This window comes from Periplaneta americana, chromosome 8 (assembly GCF_040183065.1).
Source record: "Periplaneta americana isolate PAMFEO1 chromosome 8, P.americana_PAMFEO1_priV1, whole genome shotgun sequence".
NCBI lineage: Eukaryota > Metazoa > Arthropoda > Insecta > Blattodea > Blattidae > Periplaneta > Periplaneta americana.
Genome location: NC_091124.1, coordinates 32,403,640 through 32,424,091, shown reverse-complemented (window position 1 = coordinate 32,424,091; position 20,452 = coordinate 32,403,640). Strand labels below are relative to the sequence as shown.

General features: G+C 35.0%; 1 protein-coding gene across 1 annotated transcript in view; it reads left to right on the top strand.

Annotated features, from left to right (window-relative positions):
* Positions 1-20,452, top strand: part of LOC138704630 (prolactin-releasing peptide receptor) — a 751,251-nt gene that overhangs the window by 285,161 nt on the left and 445,638 nt on the right. Inside the window, exon 2 of the mRNA XM_069832712.1 lies at positions 2,937-3,116. Within this exon, the coding sequence (XP_069688813.1) occupies positions 2,937-3,116 (180 nt within the window). The remainder of the gene's footprint in view (positions 1-2,936; positions 3,117-20,452) is intronic.

Sequence of the window (20,452 nt, the reverse complement as noted above, 5' to 3'; positions counted from 1 at the left end):
TAAATTTAATGTAATATATCATCATTACTGTTATTATTCTTTGAAATTTATCACTAGAACAATTAAATGGTCTTCCTTTTTTTCTGGCCGTTGTATTGTATTTGATTATTTCTCTCATATTTTATTAATTCACAAATGAAATGTGAGAATTCTGTATTGCAAGCAATCAGAGCCACCTATCACTGCAATATATTCTGTTTATTTGATACTCATGTAATTGGACGATCGACACTATTTCAAACGTAGCAAGAGATTAATCGAATCTTTATATTTGTGTGAAACGTTTATGCTGTTATTGATTGTTATTGTGAGCATGGTTGGGATTTTAAGGATGTTTGGGATTTGAAATAAAATTTTAGTATTTTTTATCATTTCTCTGTCTATACTCCCCGCATTTAAATTTGACAAGGCGGAACCTTCTCGTTAACTACATAATATTGTTTACTCATTCCATGCGGCCTAGGCTCCAGACAACAATGCAATTGATAGTATTTTTTTCGTTGTTGGTAACTCTATAGCATCTATTAGATTCTTTATGGTTGCGCTAACAGATGGAGTTATTTGTCAACAATGTGACGCTGAAACGTGTGTTCAGGTTACTGCCCAGCGACAGTCCTGATGTATTTTATATTTGTGATGATTGGTTAATTAATATTAACCCGGCACACTCACAATCATACAAATTTCCAGACTCTATACACCCAGGGAATTAATTGATAGTCGAAACGATTCACACATCAGTATGACGTCAATGATTTGTTTCAAATTGTAATGCAATATGTAGGCCTACTTACAGAGAATTAAATTCATTAGTAAATTAACATCGTAGTTAAGAACCTCTATGTTAAATAAAGGAGAGACTCAATTGAAAAACAAAACTTACTATTTCACATTCTTTAAAATGTATATTTTCATACCCCAAATGGATTTAGTTGAATTCTGATTACAAATATGGTTAAAATGTTTTTAAATTAAGACTGTAAGGGGGCGAGACATTTAAAGAGCTATCAAAATTATTTTTTCATAAAATAATAATTTTTTACAAATTTCTGACTACAAATTTAGTAACATTTTGTTCTCCCTGAAGTTAGTATATTAATTTAGCGGAGGAGAATTTTAATTTACGTAAATATTCATTTTACTTTCAAACCCAACTTTCCGGAAGTCTATTTTTCTTGATTCTACACCAACTTTTTATGCCAAATATAAATAAATCTGGATGAAATTTTTACTGCAAGTATTTATAAAGTAGCTTCATTTTACTATGTATTTGTTTTGTAAGAAATGCTGCTAGTTTATTTTATTAATATGTTTTTTCATGACTTATAGGAAAGATAATATTTTTTGAAAGTGAATAAATGAGATATTTCATAAAATGAATACTTGGAAATGTTTCTGTGTGTCTTGTGAGTGTAATAAAAAAGGGAGCTTAAAAATTGAGATCTTCTACTAAAACCTTGGGTTTGAAAATATTTGTAAAAAAATAAACAAAGGCCAGAAATATTTATTTTTATTTTATTTTATTTATTTATTTATTTAAGCTGGTAGAGATAAGGCCGTTAGGCCTTCTCTTCCCCTCTACCAAGGGATTACAATTACAATATTAAGAATATTAAGAATACAATTACAATTATAATTATAATTAATATTATATTTACAAATAAAATAAAAATCAAAGTACTAAAAGATTAACTGATTAATAATAGCTAGACAGTGTATTGTAAAAGTTAAGAACAGAGAAAAAAATTATTAATTAAGTAAAAAGTAAACCTACTCTACGCAGTAAGAAAATGCTTAATAAGTTTACTTTTGAACGCAACTAAATTCCGACAGTCTCTGATGTCACTGGGTAGGGTATTCCACAAGCGCGAGAGCGAGATTGTGTATGATGATGAATACGATGATGTCTTATGTGTTGGTATGGCTAGTATGCTGCTATTTTGCGTGCGAGTGAAAAGATTATGATATGATGACAGGTAACTGAAACGGGAGGCAAGGTAGGTAGGTGTAGAAGTGTGAAGGACTTGGAAAAGGAGAACAAGAGAATGAAAATTTCTACGTACGTTAAGCCGAAGCCAGTTTAGAGTTTGGAAGGATGGGGTAATGTGGTCAGCGCGACGGACGAAGCGAACACAAGAATTATGAACACGTAATTTTTTGCGACTGGTTGACTGATTGAATTGTTTATGCCTTAAATTTAATTAACTTACTTGTTTTGTATTATACATATAGCACAACTGATGAATGATCGTTTGCGTTTGTAAATTTAATAATCTGATTGGCTATGTATTGCATACTTTTAGTAGAGCCATCGATGTAGCTCAGTCGGCAGACTCTCCGGGCTGCTGATCCGGAGCTGCGTTCGGGCTTGGGTTGGATCCCTCTTTGGTCTTTGTTTCTTCCGAGGTTTTCCACAGCCGTGGGACTGAAGCCGGATGGTCTATGGCTAGTCCTTGGCATCAACTCCTTTGAATAGATTATCTCCCCTTTGATTTGATTACCTGGTTGGGTTTTTCCGAGGTTTTCCCCAACCCAAAGGCAAATGCCGGGTAATATTTTGGCGAATCCTGGTACCCCACCTCATCTCACTACATCTCGCCAAAATATTGTAAAAAATTGCACATAATTGTAAAAATTGTAGAAAATTACTAAATTGTAAAACTATAAAAATTTGTAAAAATCGTAATTGTAATAATGTAAAATTTTGACTTGTTCCACATCTTAAAGCTTCATTGCTCATGCAAGATCTATGGAATAAAATAAATGAATGAATGAGTCAGTAGAAAATCACAATAATCGACGTGGGGCATTACTAGTGTAGGGGTTCAATAAGCTTTTACAATGTACTGTACATATTTGCAGCCTGAGCGGTACTGCCCTTCATGGGCTGTAACGCCTCGGGTACTTACCTTGTGGTCGTTGCTCGTGTGTTGCAGGACATCCCCCTGCACGTGTCGATGCTGAGCTTCCTGCTGATCGCCGTGGACCGCTACCGTCTCATGCTGGACCCCACCAAACCCCGCATGCCGGCCTTCGTGTGCGCCCTCGGTACCTGGCTGCTGGCCGTCTGCATCGTGCTGCCCTACCCCATCTACATCACCTACCTGGACCTGGGGGTGAGTGAACTTCAGGCTCAGTAATGTGCATTTTACTTCCAGTCTTACTAATAAACCGTGTATAGTTTTTATACGAGACTTATGCAGAGTTGAGACAGAAAACGTTACTAATAAACCGTGAATAAGCTATGGACGTATAAACAGGCTGCAACTATACAATGAGAATTGCTTTGCTACATGAAACCCCTTGTTTAAGCGTTGTATATAGCAAAAAAATGGCCGCCCCTCTAACAGCTGTTCGTATCGACTGTCATTTTATGATGATGGTTACTTTGTAACCACAGAAGAACAAACCAAAGATCATAGAATTATTAGAATAATATTGCTGTAGCTTATACTCTTTGAACAAAATGTAGTGTGGTAATCGATTAGAGCCAGTTGTACTATCGATATTTAACACGCCACACTAGAGCGCTCTACCGGTTTGCAATAGAGAACCTCAGATATTCTATTACCTTTCGTAGCGAAGTAATGACGAAACTATGACGTATCTGTGTAACAGTTATACTGTTATACACGATGTATGTAGTGATTATTAGTAAGCAATTTACACACGATTTATAAACGAGCTACTCATTGTATAAGTATAAGACAGTTAAACGTCTGTATGTAGAGTTTTTATTAGTAAGACCGTTCATGTATATCCACAGTAAAGACACCTAAAGGTACGGTCACACGTCGCCACTTTTGCAGCGCAACTTTTGTACTGCAGCTGCAAAAGTTGCGTGTCGTGTTCACACGTAAGCCAAAAGTAGCACCGCTGCACGCTACTTTTCGTGCTGCGCAACCCGAGTGCTGCAAAAGTTGCAACTGGAGGTTGCGAGTCTGTTCACACAAAAGGCGCTACTTTTGCAGCCGCAGTCATGCTGCAGGTTCCCATCTCCGTGTTGACTTCTCAATATACAATTTGTGGTTATGTTCGCATTATTAAGAAACTCATGCGAAAGCTTCCTTATCTATTATTTGCTTTTCTGCCCTAATTAGTATTCAGAAATTGACATTATTTTTACTATAAAGCTTTTAAAAACGCCTATATACTTAAATGATAACCAACAATATATTCACGTAATCATTGTTGGCAACCTTCCTGTTTGGAACTACGCTACGGAAAATTTAAAAAATGAATTATATCGTCAGCAAATATGCTCAGACTGTGTTGTGCATTTAATAACTGTTACAAATAATTTATTTTCATCACATTTAACATTAAAATATATCCAAGCAATAAAAGTATCATTGGCACATTTGGGTGGTAACACTGGTTGCAACCGCAGCAAAAATTTCAACAAAACCGATATCAAAAATGCTGCGGCTGCAACCCTGAGAACCCTGTTCACACGTCGCTACTTTTAAGTTGCGCGCAGCATGGAGAAGTAGCGGGCAGCAGGTTCGGCAGCCGCTACTTTACGGGTTGCACCGTTGTTCACACGTCGCAGTACAAGAGTTGCGCAGTTTTTTGTACTGCAGCGCTGCAAAAGTAGCGACGTGTGATCGTACCTTAAGCCATTTCGTGGGAACAAATTCTGAGTGCGCATGTCACGAAACCGGGTGTATTATCTGGAACCTCCACCAGATGGATCTCCATCTACGACAGGCTGGCATAATTTAATATTAAGTGAAAACATTCATTACTCATCTTTTAACAATTTTAAAGACGTGAGGCAAAGGAATGACAATATAATCATAATAATAATTACTTCCGTATGCAATCGTCATGAAAATATTCACTAATTGACGCTAACGTTCAAGTCACTGTTTGAGGCTTATGTTGGTAAAATTGATCCAAGTACAACATAATACATCATGGCGTCCGTTGCGGTGAAGTGCGAACATGAACGTCAACAATGGATATAAGTATTTTGACTTCCTAGCGACATAATATTAATGATAGATAATATACATACAAGATTATTCGTATTACTGAACCAATAAATGACGCTATAGATAAATTGAACAAAGACATTGACTCGATTGTGACATGGACAAAGAAATTCCATCTTAATATCAATCCTGGAAAGACACAAGCAATCATATTAGGACACAAACGGCAAACCGACGCTGTAAAGCACCTCGACATTTCCCCCGTTAAAGTAAGTACAGTGCATATCCCTTTCAGTTCTTCGGTAAAAAATCTTGGCATTCACATGGATAATAATCTCAACTGGGACATGCAAATCACAGAAACCTGCAGAAAAGTATATTCTATTATTCATGTGCTAAAAAGGATAAATGTTCATCTTCCCTCTTGCTTAAAAAAGTCCCTTGTGCAGACCCTTGTATTTCCCTATTTTGACTATGCTGACATTTTACTGACTGACCTTTCCAGCGACAACAAAATGAAACTTCAACGTGCTCATAATTTGTGTGTACGTTTTGTAAGCAATGTTCGTAAATATGATCATATTACCCCATCCCTGGAAGCAATAGGTTGGCTTAAACTAGATAAGAAAAGAAATTTACATTCACTTCTCTTTCTCTTCGAAATCTTGAACTCTTCTATTCCTTCGTACCTGTCGTCTCGCTTCACTTACCTTTCTTCCCACCACAATCTGAACACACGCTCTCGCCATGAAACAATACTAACAATACCATCCCATCGCACCTCCTCATACTCATCCTCTTTCACAATAGCCCTGCCAAGACTCTGGAATTCGTTACCTGCTAGCATCAGGGACTGTCGAAATAAAATTCAATTCAAACGCAAACTTACTAGGCACTTGGTCAGTAATTGAGACTCGTTCAGACATGGTTTCTTGTAAATAGTTCTTTTAATCTACCACAAAATATCTCAATATCCGGTAATTTCATCACCATAGAATTTTGTTATTGTAGGTTTAATTTGTAATTTAGTAAATACAAAAATATTCTTTGTTCTTAACTTCTATGTTAAAATGTCTAGCTTTCATTAATCAGGTATTCTTGTCGTACTTTAATTTTTATTGTAATTGTAATTGTAAATTTAATATTAATTGTAATCTTATTGTTCATGTTATAGTTGTAATCCTCTGGTAGAGGGGCAGAGAAGGCCTGACGGCCTTATCTCTACCAGGTTAAATAAATAAATCTAATCTAATCTAATCTAAATCTAATAAAATAAATTAATATTTTACTAATATTTTGATAGTGGTTTGATACTAGCGACATAGTTGGATTCATTGAGAACTAGACCTTACTGAGCTTGAATTTAGTACCAACAACATCACAGGTGCCGACAAGAGTTGTTCCTTCTGATTCTTCTTATACTGTGGTATATCTGTTGTCATAACTGGTACTACGAGACACATTTGAGGGTTTTCGCACTCTCGTCGCCCACTTAAACGTTAAACGCTATGTTGATGTCAGTAGTGACGTATTTGGTGGCGTAAGTTCATGCTCATAAAACTTCGGAAAAAATCGTAAGGATCGGTGCACGTATTCTTTTAACGTAAAGCTCTGTTATATAATATTTTCCTCTCCGTTAAACATTTATCACATTGTAGCTCCTGTGATAATACTGAACAACAAATTTTTACTTTTTGTCTTGATCCGAAATAAACATAGGTAATATTACTAATATGTGTGCTCTAAATCTGAATTTAAAATTCAAATTAACCCATCACGTACCATTTTCCAGGGAAAGTGAATTGAATTTTTTTTATGAAAAACTTTTTTTTTAACTTTTTTTAACTTTCCACTGCTACTGACAAAATTACAACACACTAGGGATTCAAAATGCCTCATAATACTTGAAAAATGTGTACTGAATACAAAATAGTACATTATGCAACGAGCTTATAATGGTAGTAATTAAGACGCGAGTATGCTTGTTTATGAAACGAGCGCAAGCGAGTTTCATAATTTTCATAGGAGCGTCTTAATTACCATTATAGGCAAGTTTCATACGACTTTTTATGCTCGATCATATTTCTAACTTGAAATTATTCATAAGTATTCATGTTATGGTTATGTAAGTGAGGAGCGGAACTGACCTGAATTGTGAGATGTGCGCAGACGCGAAAGTATTGATTTTTCCTAGGCACGAATGTCATTGACCTTGATATAATGTAGAGAATAACGTGAACATTAGGCTTGATATAACCTGGAAATTGATTTAGAATTGAAAAACGAGATGATAAATTGAATTTATTTGAATATTATTTACAATTAACGCTAATTATTATAGTAACAGAACATAACCTTCTGCGACAGTATTTGATTTCCAGCCTCCGTGACTTTTCGCTAATAATTCTCTTTCGATTGGATATCCGAGAATAATCGATAAGCTTACTTGCGGTTTTATATTGGTACAATGGTGATTTCTCTTTGGCTGAACAACTGAATTATAATGAATAGGTGTACTTTAATGAGGTGCATTAAAGGGCTACTACCAGGTGTATAATTACTACATTTCGGCATGGTCGAGCATAAATGATGTTAAGTAGTTTAAAACATAACTACAATAAAAATATTTCATGCGTATAATGAGAAAAATCTTGCAATTTGAACTTACATTTAAAATAATTTTCTGGATGACTTTTGTTTATAAGTAGACCCGGAACTGTCTTTTACAAGAACCAACAATAGTCTGCAAGCATGCTGGATGACGATCTTCCTTTATATCGCCTTTCCGTTTCAGTTATTTCTTGATGAAATCTTTCCCCATGCTCGTCGCTTACCGCTCCAAGATTAGGAGGAAAGAAATTCAAATGAGAATGTAACAAGTGTATTTTGAGAGACATATTACACCCCATTTTCTCATATGCATTTAGCATGATTTCGCGCAAGTTCGATATAGTTGTCTACCCTAGAATTTCAAAGGAAATTTGTGCAAACATCTTTGAAAGTGCGCCATACCATTTTTTCTGCATTGGAAAGTTTTTTCCCCAAACAAAGAGCCAGCCATAACTTTGTAAATTTGTGGACCAATGAAAATGCTCTCTCTTATTTTTGCCTTCACTCAAACTGGTAAACTATTCTTTTAATACTGAAAACCACACCCTTGTTTGTTCATTGCGTAGACCTCACTTTGAACTGCTATGAAATTTACTGAATAGAAGGGACCAATATCTGTTTATGTATTAGGAGTACAAAAGAACATGCTAACAACCGTAAAAAACCGGAAATAGGTCATAAACTCATAAAATGTATTAGCTTTTGTTTTGATATACAACCCCCCAACCCGTACCAGATGTTTCCTGGGGACCGCTTATCGAAAAGTGAAATCATAGTATATCTTAAAAACCTTACGTGATACGAAGAAAAGAGATGCATTTTCGGATTCAGCGCACACCAATCATAAGGGACACATTTTTTTTAAGTCGGAACAAAATTCTTATTGTTCAGTGTAATCAATCTCGCTGGAATTTTTTTGATTGGTAGCTCAATAGAATAGAATAGAACAGAATGTTTTATTTTTTCTGGCAGAGTTAAGGGCATAAGGCCTTCTTTTCCACTCAAACAGCCATAATCAATACAATAGTGACATACATATTTAAATTATGAATATTTACAATACATTAAAGATTTTTCAGCAATATTCTTCAATTAAATTTAAACGACTAGTACATGTTTATTTAATTTGCGATAAAGCTTATACGAAGAAGTAATAACTTAATTTATTAGCTGATGTAATTCAATTCAGTCTATAGGTAATATGTAAAGTGAGATAGCTAGTTGATTAACTGATGAGAATATTATTAATTTAATAGTAGTTTACTGAAGTATGTTACAGGGAGCAAAATGTAAATCTAAAATTTATTGATATAATGAGAATAATATTAATGTAATGAGGTTTTGCCATCAGAGGTTTAGAGAAATTAATGCCATGTTGAATCTTTCGTGCACTACTTTTAACACTTGAATATAAATAATTGATCAGAAGAAGAAACGACATGGAAATCCTACATATACAACCCCAAAACCAAAAACTCAACACACTAGAACAATATGAAATATACAGACACACTAAAACACACCCCCAGTCAAATTCTCAAGACACAGATCAATTTCAGAACACATACACTATTTGACACAACTCTCCATCACACGAACGCACCTACACAACAGGCAGCGAAGTTGAGAGAGCGCCGAGATCTAGTAGGCTCTGAGGATGGTGTCGAATAGCACCGAAACAGCTGTAAGCCGCACATGCTTACATAATTAACACGAGTAAGATCGCCATTTAATCAATTATTTATAAGAAATTAATGGTAATAATAAGAATTGACACACGTTAGTTTCATTATAAGTAACAAATAATAATCAGTAATTACTCTGTTAAGCAATAATTTATATAATTTTGACCTAAATGAAGTTATTGTCCAACAACCCCTACCATCACTCGGAAGCGAGTTGCAATTTCTATCAACTAATGTCTAAAGAAGGCATAAAGAAATTCGAAATGAAAATCTGTTTTGAAAAAAGAGAAAAAAAATACTGATCTGTTTATAATAGACATTTATACTTCCTAATGTTAAGAGACAAACTTTTTCTTTTTCACTTTCGATGGGGCGGAGTCAAAGCGAGAGGAATGTTGAGAAAGAATGAAAATTACTTTATACAGGGTGCTCTAAAATTCCCCTTACAAACTTCTAGGACTTGTTAAGGAGACTGAGTAGATAATATTTTGAATTGGAACCCATGTCCGGAAACGTACCGTTTCAGTGCAACAGCCTTTTGAAAACATGTTTTTAACGCGACCACTTTTACAAGTAATTTATTTTATTATGAGGCGTGACCCAGTACATCACTTGTTTTACAATTCAACTCATTAATAACCAAAGAAACAAAATGGAAACTGAATCATTGGTCACAAACACTTTTGTTTACACTTCAACTTAAACTGTTTCTGTCCTTTTCAAATGATGGTTAACACTCAAAAACTCTACAAATGCGGTTCGATGTGGCGACCACAAACTTCGTTGCACTCATTGTACCTACGAATGATGTTTTGATAAACGCGCTCTATCACACCTGGTGTATCTGCAATCTCTCCTGCAGCAACCACAACTCGTGCCACCAGATCTTCTGCTTGCTATCTCTAAAGGAGTCTCATAAACCAAACTCTTCATACGACCCCAGAGGAAAAAGTCCAATGGAGTCAAATCCGGTGATCGTGGAGGCCATGGAGGATCTGACGTAAGCACCTCTCATCATGTAACGCTGCAGGCGGACGAATCGCGAAGCTATTACTTGTTGAGACACGTGACGTACGTTCAGGCAGTGCTTGCTTTCAAACGACTGTAGCACGGAAACGGTACGTTTCCGGACATGGGTTCTAATTCAAAATATTATCTACTCAGTCCCCTTAACAAGTCCTAGAAGTTTGTAAGGGGAATTTTAGAGGACTCTGTAGACAGGTTCTATGCACTTGTTTTTCATCGAAAAAAGTAGTTTTACAAAGTCGTGACTTCGCAAATAGAATTGGAATACGCTGATATCCACGTATTACCTCGGAAAGCTTGTCCCGATAATTTTGCTACATCCTGTATGCGACTGAAAATTTCAGATATACATCGAGCCGCAGGAGTACACTGGAAGTTGCAGAAGTTAGGAAATGTCTTCTACTTCTACTGCCAATTAAGGGGTGGATTTGGCTCCAGCCCTGAGATCAATAAAACTGTTGTTTACGTCTAGTTTTAGGGCAGCTAACCTTACATCTTCAACTGTGTTGATGTCTTTTCATTTCGAAGAAGTTTAGTGTCTTTTTTTATATACGTCGTTACAATTTTATTCGATATTACTGAATTGATTGTTTTCTCGATCAGATTTTTAAACCTATATTTATGTTGGTATATTTTCTGCTGAGGAAGGAAACTGAAACTCAGACTGATTTTTTTTCAGTTGCTTAAGGGTCATTCCATGTGAAATTACATTTAAAGTAAAGGTGAAAATGTTCATTTTCAGAAAATATTGTAGATATACTAGAATTCGAATGCAGATTTTTATACCGTCACTCGGAATCGTTACAGTTGGCTGGTGCGCTGTTACAATCAAACTCACGGCAGTAGTGTGCGAGGAGAGATAAAGGAATGTACGGAATTGTACAGGGACATCATTTTATTTTTACTAATATTTTAATATTAACCTGGCTATACATTTGGATTAACGGTTAAGAACCGGAAACACCGTTTGCTACCCCCTTCCACGACTGTAGTTCGATGATACTGGCGTAAAACACAAACAAATCACTTTACTAGGTATAGGAGGGAAGAAAAGTAGTTCATTCATTTACGTAAAGTAGGAAATATCGCGATTTTGTGTTTGATAATTTTTATTAGGTTTTTGTTTAATGAAGATACAATACAGTATTAACAATAAGTATTTTTACTCATGAACTGAGTTATCCATACGAACGTATTCGTTATACAGTGTATATTATACGTTCTACAGCACATTAGCGTACAATATAGAGAATGAAGTTAAATTGAAAAATAATCATAATATGGATATTAAAAACACTTTTGAAAATGGTGGCCGTTCCTTTTTGATACAGGCTTCAGTTCTTTTGTTCTTATTATCGCGCTATAGACTATTGCATCTAATCCCAATTACCAGTTTCGTCCTTCGTACTAGTAACTCATGTTGAAATAATTCTGTAGCTACTCTATAAAAGAGTACCTTACGTACTGTAAATTTAATCTTCACTTCTACCCGACCCGCACAGATAAAATTACTCAGAAATGGTATCTACTGTCTGTCAAATGGTTTTGTCGCAGGATCGTAGAAAGGGGGCAAATCACGTGACAGTTACTTAACGAGGCCCTTTTATTTAAGTTATTTTAAACAGTCATGTAATATTACGTAGACGTCCAATTCCTAACAGAAATTAATGTTTTCAGAAAAGTGGTAAGACAGCCCAGCCACTAGCCTTTACAGTGGAGCGAGCAAAAGCAGGTGGGGAAAATCGGGATGCGACGCAGGCAAACGGACGACAATACCTATACGAAAATATGATTCATTCTTAAAAGCTCTTTCGTCACTGGAAAACGCGAACATATTTCTGGAACGTACTATACTCACTAACTCAGTACTGTTTATTATATGCGGCCTTGGTTCTGTGTGGAGGACAGTTGGAACTTCATTATTGGAAGGGGTGGGAGTGAAGTACATTCAAAAACTCAGGTATAATAAAAATTGAAGTAAAAATAAAATGATGTTCGTGTACTTATTGCGTTGAAAGAAAAACTGCCACATAGTGAAGTTTTGTTTACCCAAGTAAAGATTATCAACTAGAAAAAAATTGGTAGGGGATTGTGTGTAACATCTATAATAGAATTACAGTAATAAAATACAGCATGTACTTTCTTTAACACTGTAGTGAATTTTATTTGATATTCATATGTACAGGATGAATCGTAAGTAATGTCTTTAAATCAGGGGGTTATTGTTTACGCTATCTCAAACCCAAAAGTTTAATCCAATTTTACTCGTTTTTGCTTCCTTTTCGAGATAAAAATTGATTTATATGAAATTTAATTTTGCCCTTTAAATGTGCAAGGGAAATTGAGAAAAACTGAATATGTGACCTCCAAGCCTGTTGGTCACTTATCTCACTACGAGTTTCGCTGTTCCATTGAAGGAATTCTACAGAATTTTGGAGGGGAAAGCCGAAAATGGACGTAACCTAACAGCTACCACATAAAAGGGTGACAGAAGCATGATACAACAGCATGAGGACAAGGAACGCCTGCAAATTGAAAGGTTTCATGTAGGGGAAGCCTTGAGGCACATTAAATAAAGAATGAAGGGAGACGGACCGCGCAGAAAACAGCTTACACTTCTGTTTCCATGGTACCGCGAGTGACATCTGAGTAAACTTTTCATGTCAAAACGTTACAATATTTCTCGTTTGTACCTCGAGCATGGATGTTTCACGCCAAAATAAACCAATAATCAAGTATTACTTAAGTATAAAGTCCTCCGTTACAGATTTGCGAATATCGCGCGACTTTCTCAACCAAGTAGTAGTCCAAGTAGCTGTGGTCTATGCATCGTTTTGACCACTAGGTCAAGGATGTGAGGAATGTGAAGAATTTAGTATTTGTCCAGAGATAATTTATCCTCTGCTTGACTGAATTGGCGTCAAGTCGATACTAAGAGTGAGGGTAAAACAAGCTAAAGAAAGAAAGCTAGTTTATCATACATTTTACATTATATTTACGCATCATATTGTTAGAAAGTTTATATACAGAGTGTCCCATTTATCTTGTGCACCTATCACAACTTTTGGAATTTTTGTTTTTGAGAGTTATGTTAGAAGGAGGGGCTAACATGAGTGTAGAGATTTGGTGCATGTTACTACATTACGGTACAAGATGTACTAGACGTCATCAATTTTTCAAATGGCACTACATACTTTAATCATGTTAAATTGATTACACACATTAAGACGAATTAAAAAATGTATCACAATGTCACCTTCCCAATTAATAACAACAACAAAATGCAAAATGAATGCCATCAGAATGTGTCGTTTGTTGTGGTGCCACATTCATCTTGTGCATTAACTTACACAAAACGAAAAGCAACTGACGTCCGTACACGTCGTGTGTTGTGTGTTTGCTGTCTTAACATGTAAACAAACCACAACTGTCGACGCCACAATCCACGTACAGTGACCTGCAGGTTCTCCGGACCCTTCGCCACTCGATTTCTTCCTGTGGGGAACTGTAAAGGACAGTGTGTACTAGAATATTCTGACAACACCAGACGACATGCAGCAACGCATTCGACAGGCTTGTGTGTCCATTCAGCCAGCAACATGCCGGACAGTCATACGGTCTTTCATGTTACATTGATTACACACATTAAGACGAATTAAAAATATATATCACAATGTCACCTTCCCAATTAATAACAACAACAAAATGCAAAATGAATGCCATCAGAATGTGTCATTTGTTGTGGTGCCACATTCATCTTATGCATTAACTTACACAAAACGAAAAGCAACTGACGTCCGTACACGTCGTGTGTTGTGTGTTTGCTGTCTTAACATGTAAACAAGCCACAACAACTGTCGACGCCACAATCCACGTACAGTGACCTGCAGGTTCTCCGGACCTGTCGCCACTCGATTTCTTCCTGTGGGGAACTGTAAAGGACAGTGTGTACTAGAATATTCTGACAACACCAGACGACATGCAGCAACGCATTCGACAGGCTTGTGTGTCTATTCAGCCAGCAACATGCCGGACAGTCATACGGTCTTTCGGGGAACGCCTTCGAATGTGCATTAATGTGAATGGTCACCGTTTGGAACATCTTCTGTGACTCTCAAAGCATAACATTATCACATTGGAAGTACGTTTTTGTTTCGTTTTGTTGTTGTTATTGATTAGGAAGGTGGCATTGTGATACATATTTGAACTCGTCTTAATGTGTGTAATCAATGTAACATGATTAAAGTATGTAGTGCTATTTGAAAAATTGATGACGTCACGTGTATCTTGTACCATAATGTAGTTACATGCACCAAATCTCCACACCCATGTTAGCCCCTCGTTCTGACATAACGCTCAAAAACAAAAATTCCAATACCTATCCAAACAAAAAAGTTATAATAGGTGCACAAGATAAATGAGACACTCTGTATATTGATACAATTACTTCAGATATGTGGGTTTGTTAGCATTAATTTCTTTTAATTGACTATTACATGTTGGTTTTGGTGTCCAAATACTTAACATATTGATATAGTTCTGAGAAATTTATTGTGTGCTATTTGAATTATGAATACATTTAAGGAACATAATACCAATAAATTAAAATGTTCTCTAAGTTGACCCTTTTCCTAGTAAAAGAGGAAAGGAAAGTACTTCAAAGAAAGCCCCATTAATAACGGATTTGGAAGTTAAAACCTTCTCTGAGAAGTCCAAAGACGTACTCCGCATTTAATTCTACAATTTTATAAAAGTCTAGGTTTTACTCTTGTTCCTAAGAAGTCCTTTAGTGTGACTTTAGAGATTGTGCTGCATCTTCCATAATGACGTAGTGCAATACATTAATGATGTAAGATATTTGTTCATTAAATTTATTACAGCCATTCTTGGAATTCATAAAGATAGCCTCTAATACATAGGTAGGTACTAATAAGCTTGCATTTCCAGGACTGAAACAGCAGGCTTTGAAACTTTCCAAACACATTGGAACTAAAATATGACTTTTGAAAACACTTTATATAATGCATGTATAAATAAAACCAATTAATGTTTTTCTCCAGAATACAAGTTGAGGTATTTACTGGGAGAGAATCTTCTACACAGAATTTAAAAATTGAGAGACGTGCTATTTTCAGTCTCCTATCGTTTCTTCTGCCATCGTATATTCTGTGAATATAAGCAAATGTTTCGTGGATTCGAGAAAGGCTGACATTTATCAGCAATGTTGGTAAAAAGTATCACTAAGCGCCACGTACAGTTGTCGGAAATGTTCCATTCCCTGGTCATATATACAGGGTGTATGAAAACTTATCGGAAAGCTCTGGGGAATTGACAGAGGACCTGGAAATAACCGAAAAAGTTTTTATAAACATATGGCCCATTTTGTTTACTTTCATAGATACAAATTTCAAATTTAAAATCAAAATCTAAATTTATTTATTTATTTAATACATTAGACATTGCAGTCTGAAAGAGCAGAAGCTCATGCTCGGGTGCAGTTCAGTTTAGTTATATAATAGTAATATGCGTTACAAGAGCGGTATGTTGAAGTTTTCATGTTCGAGGAAAAGTTTGAAAAAGCGAAACGTAGTTGAGCTTTTTTAATTTCCGAGAATTGAAAGAAAACATACCGCTCGTGTATCGTACATTATTTTGTGCAAAGATCGTTTATTACATACCTGAAAGAGGAATTTCTAATTAGTTGCAATGAAATCTCCATCTTGGTTTCTGTTCAATAACGGCAAATTTGGAAAACAAAAATATCTATCTTAAACATTGTTGCTTTAAAATGTTTTCTGTGTTTACTATACTCCAGCAGGCCGTGATATACGTCTGTCTTCCCCCCCCCCCCCAGTCTATAAATGCGAACTTAAAACAAACGGTAAGGTTATGTAATGATTTATTTTTCATTTTAATATTTTAACAATATTATTTATATAACATATTGCAGTAATAACATCGGCAAGTTTAATTTTGCCGGTCTTGTTGATTTTTTTCACGTTTTCCTTAATGTTACTTGCATCACGAATGCAGTAACTTTAGTGGAGTTGTAGAGTTTACTTAATTTTTGCAAATATTTAAAAACAATAATTAACAGTGCAATTTAGGTGAAATTGCAGTGGTAAGTTTCCAATTTATAATTATTACTATATTGAACGTCTCTAAAAATAATATGTTAAAAGCCTAAAGCAGTAAAATTAATATGTCACTTAAGCGGTAAGAAGAGGGAAATTGTTATGTGTGTTCGGTTGGGAATACTGAATGTGGAATTTTAGACTTTCCGCGGATTGGTTTTGTGCGGAAACCAAGCAAATACGCACGATCTCGCACAAAATATTTTATAAAATTGAAAAGAGTTCATTCAGTACAATAGCATTAATATAAAGTAAAATAGCCTATAGACACCATGTAATAATATACACGGTCGGCCAAAAAAACCGGCACAAAATTTAAATGGTTATATTCCAGTAGCTAATGATTTCACTTGAAAGTTTATTTCACAGGCAAATTTCACAGTCCTTGTAGACCGGGAAAGTACTGTAATATTTAATTTTTTACTATTTATTAAACATTATTTTTTATTTTTTTGTAAGGCAGTGCAAAATCGATCGTTTATGCCGAACTAAGCATTATGGTCTTACGAGTTCAGCAGGCCAAGCCGTTTGTTGTGCTGTCATCATTTGTTTTCTTCCGTTTTGAGTTCTCATTTTCTGAATAATAGGTCGCTTAACGAACGAAGACAAGATTTTCATTAAACATTTACACCAATACGACAATTTATCTGCCCGTCAAATTGAAAGGAACTACTCTCAACGAGAATGGTCTGTTTCAAGTGTACAACGATTGATTAGCAAGATACTGACATGATATTCCTCCTGAGAGATTATTGCGTGAAAGATCGTATTTCTCAGATTCTCTGATGGCTTCCGCTGGAGTTTCAAACGAGATCTTAATCCTATGGACTATTTTGTATGGAGTCAACTACAAAAAGCAGTTTACTATAAAACAGGAATTCGTAATATTGAACATTTAAGACAACGCCTTCTTGAATGTTGGGACCGGCTTGATCAAAGACAGATATCCAGTGCTATTGGACAATGGAGAAGACGCCTACAAATGGTTGTGCGGGCAAATGGCGTTCACATACAGCATCATTTTTTATTTTGATTATTTGAAAAATCATTAATTATTATTAATTTCACCAACATTCAGTTTCTGCATTTGGAAGTAATAAATTGTCTTCAAAAGCCACATTTTTCGCATTATTGTGTATTGACCTCCATAAGATTTTAATTGAGCCTCAAAAAACATAATAAAAAGTCGTGCTCATCTTTAAAGCCTACTCTTTCTAACAGTGTATTCATTATAAATTAATGTTATGTATTTCCGAAAATAGAGTATTTCTAATTTTGTACCTTTTTTGGCCCACTGTGTACATTTAGGCCTATAAAAAACTACAAAAGTATAGACAATGAGTATTAGATTTGAAGAGTCCACTGCAAGAATGATGGATGTTACTTTCTTGTCGAAAATGAACCAAGACTGTCAATGCATAGCTTAAGACATATAGAATGTACATAGAGAGTTACATGGCATTAACACTGATAGTCATTGTATTGCATTGTATTGTATTTATTAATATTCCATGGTATTCATACATGCTTACAGCTAGAATATGGAACAAGTCAAAAAACTTAATACTATTATAAAATCTTAATTTATAGTCACAGTCTAGATGAAATATATACAGACGAGATTTACAATATAGTCTACTAGTACAGCATATAGTTTTAGTATCAATTTCATGAAGTGTTATTGAATGTCATGAATTCACCTACAGAATAGAAGGCGTGAGAAATTAGGTACTTCTTTAATTTGGCCCTAAATAATTTTATGTTTTGAGTTTCATTTTTTATATCGATAGGGAGGCTATTAAAAATTTTTACTGCCATATAACGCACTCCTTTTTGATACCACGATAGACTTGCCGATGGAGTATGAAAGTCATTTTTGACGTGTATTTATGCTATGAACTATTGAATTAGTTACAAAGTTTTCACGATTACATACGAGGAATATTATTAATGAAAAGATATACTGACAAGCCATGGGCATTATTTGTAGTTTTTTTAAAATAGTCCTACATGATTCCCTAGATTTGGCACCTACTATTATTCTAATTACTCTTTTTGTAATAGAAATATATTGTTACTATCTTTGGAATTTCCCCAGAATATTATTTCAAAACTCATTACCGAGTGGAAGTATGCAAAGTATATTGTTTTTAAGGTATTGATATTTACTATCTTTTGCATAGATCTAATAGCAAATCAAGCTGAATTTAGTTTTGGGGTAATTTCTTTAATATGATTTTTCCAATTTAACACATTATCGATTTTTAAGCCAAGAAATTTGGTTGTTGTTGTTTCTAATAGGGATATATTATTAATTATTGCGCTAGAAATTTGCGAGGTTGAATTTGGACAGGACTTAAATTGAATTATGTTAGTTTTGTTACAATTTAATACTAATTTATTGACTGAGAACCAGTCACATATTTTGAAGAGAATTTCCTCTGTTGAAGATTGGAATGTGTTGTAGTTATTGGCTGTAATTACTATACTTGTATCATCTGCAAATAATATGGGATGACCTACATCTTTTATTAGGGGGACAAGATCATTTATAAACACTAGAAAAAGTAGGGGACCTAATATTGATCCTTGAGGAATTCCATTATTAATAGTTCCCCATGTAGATGCAGATTTCATGGTGTCCAGTAATGATCGGAAAGTCACAGTTAAGCTTTGAGCGCTAAGTATTTCAAACTTTCAATTGCTTCTCCTGGAAAATGTATTCCAAATGACATCCATCATTCTTGCAGTGGACTCTTCATTTAAATATAATTTTGGAGCATTTTACTACTGCATTAATGAATCTAATTTCTTCTTTCAATAACACGCTGAGCAGGCGCAGTAATTCTCTCGATGATTAGGCTATTTTCCTAACAGATTTCCCTTCTTAAAGTGACTACTTAGTTGGTAATAATCTACGTTCTTCAACTTGTGTTTGAGTTCCCATGCTAATGTTTGGGACAAAACCATTAACTTTGATTAAATCTGACGCAAGGTTGACAAGGTACACAGTTTACCTAATGGACTTAACAGGAGTAGAAACTTAAACATGACATTTTATCACTTCTGCCTTGAGGTTGCAACCAACATGTTTACTTACAGCAGTCTGTTATCAACATTTATTTATGTAGTCATGCAAAATATACACAAATAGTGGGAAGAAATTTGTGAATAGCATACAGTAAGATTTCATTTATTTAAGCTAACCGGTAGGGACTTCAATTTGTCCCAGGAGCTACAAGATTAAATATTACTTGAATTTTAACTAGACGAAGCACGTGCATCTAACAAGCGAAATACTTGACTGACAGCTCATGCACATCTTGTTTCGTAAAGTGGGACAGAACAAAACTTTAACAAATACATTAATACTTACAATTTAAGTATTTACACTGCAGTATGTGCACTATAATAAAGAATTTAGGCCTACATTGATAAAACATAGATATTGGAGAAAAAATGGGAGTATAAGGGTACAGTACATCAATTATTCATAGATTTCAAAAAGGCATATGACTCGGTTAAGAGAGAAATTTTATATAACATTCCTATTGCATTTGGTATTCCTAAGAAATTAGTTCGATTAATTAAAATGTGTCTCAGTGAAACTTACAGCAGAGTCCGTATAGGCCAGTTTCTATGTCATGGTTTTCCAATTCACTGCGGGCTAAAGCAAGGAGATGCACTATCACCTTTACTTTTTAACTTCGCTCTAGAATATGCCATTAGGAAAGTCCAGGATAACAGAGAGGGTTTGGATTTGAACGGGTTACATCAGCTTCTTGTCTATGCGAATGATGCGAATATGTTAGGAGAAAATGCACAAAGGATTAGGGAAAACGCGGAAATTCTAGTTGAACCAAGTAGAGCGATAGGTTTGGAAGTAAATCCCGAAAAGACTGAGTATATGATTATGTCTAATGACCAGAACATAGTACGAAATGGAATATATAAAAATTTGAAATTTATCCTTTGAAGAGGTGGAAAAATTCAAATATCTTGGAGCAACAGTAACAAATGAAGAGTCCACTGCAAGAATGATGGATGTCATTTGGAATAC